This window comes from Dipodomys merriami, unplaced genomic scaffold (genome assembly GCF_024711535.1).
Source record: "Dipodomys merriami isolate MVZ:Mamm:240054 unplaced genomic scaffold, mDipMer1.0.p SCAF_20, whole genome shotgun sequence".
NCBI classification, from domain to species: domain Eukaryota; kingdom Metazoa; phylum Chordata; class Mammalia; order Rodentia; family Heteromyidae; genus Dipodomys; species Dipodomys merriami.
The window spans coordinates 30,354,223-30,366,258 of NW_027203382.1; the positions used below are offsets into that span (position 1 = coordinate 30,354,223).

The following is a 12,036-nucleotide window of genomic DNA, read 5'->3' on the forward strand; positions in this document are numbered from 1 at the left end:
GGTCATGGCTGACTCTGTTCTGTGGCCACTTCCCTTGGCTTGTTAGGTGGCTGCCTTTTTGCTGTATCCATTCATCTCTGTACTTGTGTCCAAGTTTCCTGTTATAAGGACGCTGGCTGGATCAGGAACTACCTTTCTGGCTTCGTTTTAACATAATAAACTCTGCTAGGGCCCTATATTCAAATACAGTTATAGTCTGAGGTATGGAAGGCTGGAAATTGAACACACAAATTTTGGGGGATATTTCAGCTCCTAAGATGGAAAAAAAAAGAAGTGTAAAAGTTAGGATCATCAAGATGAAGTTAAATGATTATATTAGGACGGCAGCAAGAAACCCGAATGCTGGGCCTAGATCTTACTCTTACAGCAGCAGGAAAGCAATATACTTAAGAATAAATTGGCAGAAGTGTGTCACATAGATACTAAAGAGCATGAACTTCTGTAAAAGAATGTGCTAGGACTGGTGTTGCACATAGTCTACAAAGGCACAGGTAAGGATAAATGTATCAAACAGAAGATTGGTTTACTAGACATTCTTATCTATGGCTTATTAGACAGTCCCTTCTATGGCTAAGGGTCAGAAGTTTAAAGATTTCATCAGAACCCACAATAGGTAAAACCCTTTGCAAATATCTTGAATTTCTTGGCTTCCTACTGGGAAGAACAAGGGCAAGGTAGCTTTTTTCCAACTGATTGTTTGACAAGAAGTTATTTTAAAGTCTATTAGTAAAAAGAAAGCAAGACAGCCAACATGGTTTAATCCATAATGCCTTTATTTCAAGGTCAAAAATCATATTTTTATGACAGTAAACAGAAATTTTCAATAATTAACACATTAACTATATGCTAACATAAACCCACCAAACTAAGAAAAGAACATGAACATATGAACAAAAGCCTAATGATTAAGAAAACAAGCCTTTAGAATGTTAGTTCCTCACACTCCATATAGAACTTCCAATGCTGAGCCATCACGTGACATGGGAGAAATTCTTGATCGCTGATTGAAAGTATTTCTTTTATTTGTAGATAATGAGGGATGTTTTGTACTGACTCTCTGGAAGTGCCTGTTTAAAGATTTTTAAAGAGATTAAAAACTACCTGTTTAAAGTAAGACTTAAAGTTAGTTCTTACAAATCTTAGAATTGTGTGTATATGAGAGGACACAATATGTTTTCTGAACAGGATATTTTCACTTCTTCCATTTTTTTGTACTCATGACAAAGCTATAAGGCAGCAGCACTAACTTTGAGAGACAGAGGCCTGTTTTCAGGCTAAAGTAACAGTAGGAAATGAAAACTTTTGAAAGTAGTTGAACAAGCCACTTGGTACCTCAATTCCCAGTTTTGAAGACTATGAGATTTTGCATGTGTAATAGTTTACCAATTGCCCTGCACGTAGCAAATACTCATAAATATAAGCTGTTATTAGTATTATTACCATTATTACTTAAAAGTTATCCTATATAATTTAGGGATGGGGAACATTTTTGTGGAATATTTCAAATATTTAGATTTATTTAATAAGATTGATCTTCATTTTATTACTTAAAATATTATCATTTATATTAGACTTTTTCTCCATAAGATAACGTCTTGTAGTTATAATTTGAAAACTCAATACATCCACTATCATTACTCCTAAAATTTCTTTATGCAAGTGTGTGCAAATACTTTTACAGATTTGCTATTCAGAAGCAAAATGACTAAATTGAAGGGTATGCACACATTTTAAAGTACAGCATGCCCTTTCAAAGGCATGCTTTCATACTACCATCAAGTAAAGCTTCATCACAGCAAAGGACATAGCTAGCAAGATCAACAGAAAGCCCATGGATTGGGAGAAGATCTTCACTAGCCATATAACAGACAAGGGTATCATATCTAAACTATACTTAGAACTAAAAAAATTAAATCCTCCAACAATAAATCCTCAAAGAAACAACCACCCTATTAATAAGTGAGCTAAAGACTTAAAAGAGAGACTTCACTGAAGAGGAAATAAGAATGGCAAATAGACACATGAAGAAATGCTCAACCTCTTTAGCCATAAAAGAAATGCAACTCAAAACAACATTGTGATTCCACCTCACCCCGGTTAGAATGGCTATAATCAAGAAATCTAGTAACAACAGATGCTGGAGGGGATATGGACAGAAGGGAACCCTAATGCATTGTTGGTGGGAGTGTAAACTTGTTCACTTTGGAAAGTAGTATGGAGGTTCCTCCAAAGACTCCACATAGAGCTCCCCTATAACCCAGCAATCCCTATTCTGTGCATTTACCCAAATGATCACAAACAAGGCCATACTAAAGCTACCAGCACAACTATGTTTTTTTTTTTTTTTGCAGCATTATTCACCATATCTAAGCTATGGAACCAACCCAAATGTTCCTCAGTAGATATGGATCAAGAAAATGTGGTATATATACAATGGAATTCTATGCTTCCATCAGAAAGAACGACTCTGTGCCATTTGTTAGGAAATAGGAAGACTTGGATAAAATCATATTAAGTGAAGTAAGCCAGACCCAAAGAAATATAGGTCCAATGGTTTCCTTTATTTGCAATAATTAGTATACATCTAAGATAATCTTGTCAGATGAGTAGAAAAGCTCAAAAGCTAGGTACCATATAAGACGATGCAAAATGAAATGAACCCTAAGATATGGACACAAGAGGGTTTTCTTTGTTGTTGTTTTTACTTTACTATGTGATTTTCTTGTTTCTTTTGTATGTTCTTCCCCCTGTGGTATATCCCCTGTCTTCACTGTATTTGATTTTGGTACCTTAAATCTTTTTTTTTTTTTTTTTGCATTTTTTAAAAATTTTATTTTATTTTATTTGAGAACATACTGTACAGAGGGGCTACAATTACATGGGCAGGATAATGCATACATTTCTTACCAAGCATTGCAGCCTCCTCCTTTGTTTACCCTTCACCTCCCTTCCCAGCCTCCCCCCTCCCCCCACCCAATTATACCCCCCCCACCTTAAATCTTGTATATACATTTATCTAATTTGGGGAGCAGAAGGAGAATATCCCATTGCAACAATGAGACATTATGATGGAAATGAACTTTACAACTTTGGAGGCAGGGAAAGAGTGGGGGAAGTGGGAGAGGGAAGGGACAGCAGGAGAAAAACAAAGGAGGGGGTAATAATGCCTGACAAAAAAATGTACTCATTAGCTTACTCATGTAACTATAACCCCTCTGTACAGCATCTTTACAATAAAATAATTTTTTAATGTATGTGGGTACCTAGAGTAGTTCTCTACTCCACATCCTTGCCAACATTGAATATTATCATTTAAAGTTTCCTGCTCTGCTGATTAAAACTGCACTGTTTTTATTGGTGTCTTACTGATTATTATTTAGCATGAACATCTTTTGTAGCCAATGTCCTTTAAATTCCTAGGAATAGTAAAGTGCTTATTAGAGATTTTTGTCTACATTGATTTGATAATAATCAGAGGATGACATTAATTAGGTCAAGAGTTTAATTGCTGTATGAAACAAAATTCTGCTCTGAACTTTAATTCTTTAATTCATTGGGAACTTTTATTGGAAAATAAATCTTTTCTCTTTATAACTTATTACTATGGACATTGGTTATAGTAACAGTGAGTTGACTAATACACTGTTCTGTAACTCAATTCAATCCTAACTACCAAGAGTTAGCACTAGGCCCAATAAATATAAGGCTCAGTCTCACAAGGTGGCCCAAACCTCAGATACCAGATCTAAGTACCCTGTATTGGGTTACCTACACTTCTAACTTGACTACAAATTAGAGTGTCCACAACAGCTACCTTCCCAAGGAGAATTACTACAATGACTCACAAAGCTCAGCAAAATACTTTACTTGCTACTATCAGCTTGTTATAAAGGGTAAAACTTAGAATAACAGAATAGAAGAGACATGTAAAACAAGGAACTTCCATGTCTTCTATAGGCAAACCACCCTCCCAACACCTCTATGTATTCACCAACCTAGAAGCTCCCTAACTCCTGTCATTTAGTGTTTTTATGAAGGGTTTATTACCCAGGTATGCTTGAGTAAATCATTGGCCACTAGTGTTAGCTCCTGGGAGACTGAAGGATAAGGCTAAAAGTTCTAAGCTTCCAAATCAAGGCTTAGTCTTTTGGTGACCTACCCTCATCCTGAAAGCTATCTACGCATCAGCAAAAAGCTACTTTAGAAAAAAGATACCCTTGTCATTAAAAACATAATGATTTTTTAAACAATTATTTCAATGGTAAAAATATATCCTTTTTAGCTGGATGCCAGTGGCTCATACCTGCAGTCCTAGCTTCTCAGGAGGTTGAGATCTGAGGATTCAAAGCCAGATCAAGCATCAAGAGTGTCATCCTTGACATTCTTATCTCTAACCAGCAAAAAGCCAGAAGTGGAGGTGTGGCTCATGTTGTAGAGCACCAACACTGAGTGAAAAGAGCTGGTCTTTAGATAGCACATGGTCCCTGAGTTCAAGCCCCAGTACCAGCATACATCAGAAAAAAATCCTTTTTACTAAAGTTGAAAAAATATTCAATTATTTTGATATAAAAGTCAATGACTTTTTTATAAAAGAGATTCTCAAGGTATGTATAGTAATGGATCATGGCAATATTTGATATTTAAAAGCAGACTGACAATTTGATTTACGCTTATGTGATCATGCCTGTAATCCTAGCTACTCAGGAGGCTGAGATCTGAGGACTGCGGTTCAAAGCCAGCCTGGGTAGGAAACTCTGTGAGACTTCATCTCCAATAAACCACTCAGAAAACTGGAAGTAGCATTGTGGCTCAAGTGGTACAGTGCTCACTTTGAGCTGAAGAGCTGAGGAATAGTGCCCAGGCCCAGAGTTCAAGCCCCATGACTGACAAAAAAGCCATCTATAGTATAATCAAGAAATAGATCTGTAGTATAACTACTCATAAGTTTAAAATTGTTTAAGCTTTCATTTTTTGAGGGAAAACTAAAATCTAATAGGAGCTTTCTTAAACTGGATTGGGTTTGGACTACTTGGTTTTATATGTAAAGTGTTCAGGTTTTTATGCATTAAGTTGTACAGTCCTAAAGTACATAAAGAAATCTAGCAAAAGGGCTGAGACATGGCAAACTCTCAACAAATACTTAGTTTTGTTTTTTTCTTTCCTCCTCTATCAACATCTGTATTCTCAAATTTATAAGTTAGATTGAAGGAGTATTAATCATAATGCCAAAGTGAAAAAAGGACTAAAATAATGAAAAAGAATCAAGAATTACAAATAAGAGCTGAAATAAACACTCCTGTTTTCTTATCAGGAACCCATCTTCCTCGGGGTTTTATTCTTAACCACATAAAACAGAAGCACCTGTGAAAATTTATTCTCTGTTACATACTTTTGCAGAGAAAGGAAACACAGTTAACAGTACTGAAATGAACAACAGATTATTAGTAGGTCACAGATCACTGCATTAAAACCTGGAAAATCATGTTTTTGTTTTTCCTGGGAAAGCATGTTCTGTTTTCAAGTAAATAAATGATGTTAGGTCTCCATGGAATACATAACTAATATGCTATAGTTGTTGGCTATGGAAAAGACTTCACAATATACATATGTTTTGTATATATATATATATGTATATATATCCACATATATATCTTGGCACTATGGTAACAAGGAACTTAAGTACATAAAATTGCCTTTCCAAAAGACCTGGAAAAAATTATATTAAGTGAAGTAAGACAGGCCCAAAGAAACATAGGTCCCATGGTTTCCCTTATTTGCAATAGCTAGTATATGTCTGAGACAAGCAGAAACGGTCAGACAAATTGATGTTAGGGAAATGAACCCTAAGATATGTATTCAAATGTTTTTTTCTTTCATGCGATTGTTTCTAACATATTTATAAGATGATTTCTTTGTTGCTTTGTATGTCCCTCCCCCACGGTATAACCCCTGCTTTCACTGTATTTGATGTTGGTATAATTTGTGGAGGGGAAGGGAAAAAACAAATAGTTTAAATAGGGATACAGGTGGATCCATTGCAACAATGAGATGTACAAGTCATTATGTGGAAAAACAAACTTTACAACTTTGGTGGAGGCAGGGAGGATAGGGGGGCAGGGGAGGATGGGAAAGGATAGGAAGGGGAAACAAAGGAGGAGGCTACAATGCTTGATAAGAAATGTACTCATTATCTTGCCCATGTAATTGTAACCCCTCTGTACAGTATTTTCACAATAAAAAAATAAAATAAAATAAATTGGCTTTCCAAGTAAAAAAGTAGAACGTGATCCATCTTAGCAGAATATTTTAAAAATAACTTTGTGAAAGTATGTCTATGTGTTTATCTATAATGATCACAAATTACGTAGAAGTTTGAGAATGTTCTTTTTTTTTTGCTTTTTAGTTCACTCTGAAATATCAGTAAGGTTTCTCTTAATAATACAGAAATGACTTGCTTATGTCTAGAATCTCAGGAAAACTACATAGCAACCTGGTAGCTTTCATTGCCTCTGGAAGAAGGGTAGGAATGACTCCAGTGCATACCGTTTGTATCTTTTGAATTTTGGATCATGTACATATATTATATATTCAAAAATAAAGTTTTTAAATTAGAAAATACTACAGCCAAGTAGACATGAAGCAAAGTCTTGGAAAAACATTGTGAAATTCCAGGGAAAAGGAACCATAAAAAACTTAAAAAGATTTTGGATATCATAAATGTTTCAGGAATCTCAATGACAAAATTATGTTTCAAAAGTTTGTGTTTTTAACAAATCCTCAAAGAAACAACTGCCCAATAAATAAGTGGGCGAAAGACTTAAAGAGAAGCTTCTCTGAAGAAGAAAGAAGGATGGCCAATAGACACATGAAGAAATGTTCAACATCCCTAGCCATAAAAGAAATGCAAATTAAAACAACATTGAGATATCACCTCACTCCAGTTAGAACAGCAAAAATCAAGAACTCTAACAACAACAGATGCTGGAGGGGATGTGGACAGAAAGGAACCTTACTTCATTGTTGGTGGGAATGTAAACTTGTTCAACCACTTTGGAAAGCAGTATGGAGGTTCCTCAAAAGACTTCACATAGATCTCCCCTATGATCCAGCAATCGCACTTTTGGGCATTTACCCAAATGTATACAAACAAGACCACACTAAAGCTACCAGCACAACTATGTTTATTGCAGCATTATTTACCATAGCTAAGATATGGAACCAACCCAGAAGCCCCTCAGTAGATGAATGGATCAAGAAAATGTGGTATATATACACAATGGAATTCTATGCCTCCATCAGAAAGAATGACATTTCCCCATTTGTTAGGAAATGGAAAGGCTTGGAAAAAATTATATTAAGTGAAGTAAGCCAGGCCCAAAGAAACATAGGTCCCATGGTTTCCCTTATTTGCAATATCTAGTATAGGTATGAGTCAAGCGGAAAAGGTCAGATAATGTGATGTTAGGAAAACGAACCCTTAAATATGTATTTTAATGTTTTCGTTTCTTTCATGCATGTGTTTCTAACGCATTTATAAGATTATTTCTTTGTTGCTTTGTATGTCCCTCCCCCACAGTGTAACCCCCACTTTCACTTTATTTGATGTCAGTATAACATGTGGAGGAGATGGGGACAAACAAGTCGTTTAAGGATTCAGGTGGACCTGTTGCAACAAGGAGAATTACAAAATGTCATGTCAAAGCAAGCTTTACAATGTCGGTGTGGGGGGGGAGGGGGATATGATTGGGTGGGGGGAGGGGGGAGGCTGGGAAGGGAGGTGAAGGGTAAACAAAGGAGGAGGCTGCAATGCTTGGTAAGAAATGTATGCATTATCCTGCCAATGTAATTGTAACCCCTCTGTACAGTATGTTCTCAAATAAAATAAAATAAAATTTAAATTAAAAAAAAAGTTTGTGTTTTTATATTGAAAACTCTTAATTACAAACATGCACCCTCAGATGTATTCAACATCACATCTCAACATTAAAGTTCATCAATACATTGACTTATCCATTCAATTGGGTTTTTGTGTATGTGTGTAAAAATCAGAAGAAGGTTTTTCCGTCATGTCTTATTCAGTGAATAAAGTGTTAAATTGTCATACTAAGAACGTTTTTTGTTTTGTTTTGTTTTTTTGTCGGTTATGGGGCTTGAACTCTGGGCCCGAGCGCTGTCCCTCAGCTCTTCAGCTCAAGGCGAGCGCTCTACCACTTGAGCTACACCGCCACTTCCGGTCTTCTGAGTGTTAATTGGAGATGAGTTTCATGGACTTTCCTTCCCCGGCTGGCTTTGAATGGTGATCCTCAGATCTCAGCCTCCTGAGTCGCTAGGATTACAGGCGCCTGGCTCTAAGAACGTTTAAAGGTATTATCTTCAAGACTCAGGATTTCTTGATATCATCAATCAAAGATGATATCTGAATAAACTGGATAGTAAAGCTGCTATTTGTTTTATAAAATGTTAATATATACCATCTGTTATACATAATATATATCATATAATCTGATATATATCATCAGGTTATTGGCCTTTATCCCAAGATTTGATTAAGTAGATCTGTACTCAACATTAGAGATCTAAGGTCATAAATAACTATAAGAACTCTATCCAGTGTCTTAAGGCCTTTAGCTTTCCATGATTATTGCTGACACCTGATCTCCTAGATCTTAGTTTCTCAGAAATGAAGAAAAGCACTTTTGAGGATGGCTTAGAAAATTAGGGAGAATGTATTCTACCATGAAGCTTATTTCTGAGACAAAGCAGGATTCTAAAGAGGTAGGGTGTGTTAGGTATGAAACTAAGATTTAAAAAAGGTAATTTGAATCATAGGACCTTGTTTTAAGGAATAATCCCAGGATGCCCAGGGGTAGAAAGTTATTACTAAAAATCCTATTTGCTCTTGCTCTTGATTATCACACTATGACTATTTTCTGTTTGACACCTCCTCTCTACCTATAATTGTTCCCCCAAGGGACAGGCAAAATAAGGACACTGGTATAAAAGTAGGGGCGTTATTTAGGAGGAGGTAACATAAAGTCATTTTGTTTTTTTTAATAATTGTGTTCTCAAAATTAAAATCCTTTCAAGGACTGCATCTGAATCTACTATTCATTGGTAGAGATTGTATCTTCCTTAGTTTCTCTGAATAAAAATACTTATTTTATTATCTATTTTTAGAAATAGGTTAAACTAACTAAATGAAGTTTTAGAAAGAAATACGTTTTTATTTTGCATACATTTAAAAAAATCACCCAAGGCAATTACAGAAGAGATTCAGAGAAAGGAATCATGAGGGATGGTATTATTTCTCAATTTCTCCTAAAATCAACTGTGGTAGGGAAAACAAGAATGTGGAGAAATAGTTAATCGTAACAGCTAATTTTGAATTTCACCTTAATGGAAAAAAAGACTAAAGCAATGTTTTGTTTTGTTTTCTAGGTAGGGTATATTCATTCCACAACTAAGAAATGGGCTACACATACCTGAATGACAAGGTTGTTGTTGAAGTAGCACAGTTTGTTCTGAAGGTAAAGGTCCTTCCTCAGAAACATACCTTAAAAGTTCCTTTCCAAGATATGTTATCTACACACAGTTAAAAAGCAGAACTTTAGAAAATCATGCATTTTGTAGGAGGTAAATAGACCAATCTCTTAAAAATTACGATGTTAGCAAAGTACTGACTGATACCAATTGTCATACAACAAACCCATGGCCATATCTGGCCCACCCTTCTTCCTTTCTTTCCTTCCTTCCTTCCTTCTTTCCTTTCTTCCTTCCTTCCTTCCTTCCTTCCTTCTTTTCTTCCTTCCTTCCTTTTTTTCCTTCTTTCCTTCCTCCCTGCCTTTTCCCCTACATTTTCTTTTTTCAAAAAAAATTGAGATATAGTGATATGCAATCATTAACATGGCTGGTTTTTGTGCTACATTATAGTGGAGTTATGACAGGCACAATGCACCTATGAAACCTAAAACATTATTTATGATCTACTCCTTTAAGAAAATATGGTTGGGTTGATCTCTGTTTTATATCATTAATAGTCTCATAGATGCATCTGTTTAACAACCTACTTTTTTTTTAAATGATATTTTTTATTCTCTCAGTATCTTACAACAGATTTTTTTGTTTGTCAGTCATGGGGCCTGAACTCTGGGCCTGGGTACTGTCCCTCAGCTCTTCTACTTGAGCCACAGCACCACTTCCAGCTTTTTCTACTTATGTGGTATTGAGGAATTGAACCCAGGGCCTCATGCATGCAAGACAAGCACTCTACCACTGAGCCACCTTCCCAGATCCTCATCTGTTTAACAATCTATAGTCTAGCACCCTCTAATTTGCAACTTAAAAATTATTATAATAAAATTGACTCATAAAAGTAATGGTATTTTTCAAGAAACCAAATGTTTATCTGATTAGACTACTAACCTTTTAGGTTTCTATATCCATTAAAAATGTGTTATCAGAGGTGACAAATACCTGTGCAGGAAAGGGAAGAGCAGAGGCAAACTGGCAAATACATGCCAGAAACCAAGATCTTTGGGTTTTCCATCCTTAGGTCTAAGATAACCTAATTATATACCCCCCAGAGGGTTTGTTCACTATAGGCAAAACATCATATGTAAAACTGAACATCCCTTCCTCTGGGATATCTTCCTACAATCAATAAACTTCAGTAATGATCCTCCTCTATGACAGGAGATTCAGTTTCCTAATTCCTATTCCTGTCACTCTTATCCCATTTAAATGATTTAATGTGCCCCATTTTCATCAAACCATAGCTTCTTGAGGCATGGCCTATCTTTATTTATTTTTATTCCTTCAGCACTTCATACTGTGCCTAACATTATAGAATAAAAGATTCTTATGTCCCAATCCTTAAACAAAGTCTTACATTTCAAGTCTCAATTTGTGCATCTGAAAGTACCTCCAGTTTACTGAATTATTAAGATGATGCCTAAAAAGCACTTGGCATACCATCTGGTACATCCTCAGTGATCAATAAATGCTCATTAAATTGTTCACAGTGAGGAATGTATGGAGAGTCTGTAAGGTATAGGTACTCTTATGGCTCAATCTGATGACCAAAATCTGATAAAGAAAATGGGACTTGCCTGTCCTGCTCAGGGTGCTAATTCTTCCTCATTTTACTATGGAAGGAAAAGTCACTGAATAATAACCAATAACTAGAAACAATGGATTTTATATCTGTTATGTCCTGACAATGTCCAATGCACATTATACTCATGTAAAGAGCAGGCTAGTATGCACCTTTATCTCATACTTTAAATATGTATTTATCAGTTATTTCTGAGTAATGTGAGATAATAAGTAAAATATAGTGGCTAACATATGCCACAAGAGGTAATTCAGACATAAAAAACACAGGTTTTTAAAAATGTACTTCTTTTTAAGGAAAAACAGCGTATCTTTTCTTTGGCAGGGGGAAGCTGCTAATGGGGCTTGAACTTGGGGCCTTTGGCAGGCACTCTATCACTTGAGCCACACTTCTAGCCTTTTATTTTGAGACAGGTCTGGCTTTTGGCATAGCCCACCCTGGACTGTAATCCTTCTATATAAATTTCCTACCAAAGGTAGGAATTCAGGCATGTGCCACCATGCTATTTTTTTCTGTTGAGAGGGATTTTGGTAGCAATAAAAATTCTAAGACTAGTAAAGAACAAGGAAGGAAAGGTGCAGTCAGGTGTATAACTATACTCACAGGAATTTTGGCAAAAAGAGTTGTGGGAGAAAGCAAGTAACATACAGAAGAAAGGATACATGTGAGGATAAAAACTACTTCAGAGATCTGCCAGGTTTCTTTAAAAAGTTGTCTTATCCTAAAAACAATGTGTATTTGCATTTGAGTATGAGTTAAAGATAAATTCAAGACTAACGTACCTTACTCCAAGCATAATACCAGGTCACGTAAATGTCATCTCCCAGAAGATCCTTGAGCCAGGTCACTGGAGTTAAATAAATCTGACCATTTTCTACCTGAAGTTTACCACTCAATAAAACACTAGCTTTGTGGATAGTCTC

General features: G+C 35.8%; 1 protein-coding gene across 3 annotated transcripts in view; it reads right to left on the reverse strand.

Moving 5' to 3' along the window:
- Window positions 1-811: 811 nt before the first annotated feature.
- The window catches only part of Ankrd31 (ankyrin repeat domain 31), a 109,843-nt gene continuing 98,618 nt past the window's right edge, over window positions 812-12,036 (reverse strand). For all 3 annotated transcript variants that reach the window (XM_070031365.1, XM_070031364.1, XM_070031363.1), the window contains 3 exons: window positions 11,896-12,036; window positions 9,483-9,582; window positions 812-1,067 (listed from right to left, as the gene is read on the reverse strand). In XM_070031365.1, coding sequence (XP_069887466.1) covers window positions 922-1,067; window positions 9,483-9,582; window positions 11,896-12,036 — 387 coding nt within the window. In that variant the 3' untranslated portion in view covers window positions 812-921. The remainder of the gene's footprint in view (window positions 1,068-9,482; window positions 9,583-11,895) is intronic.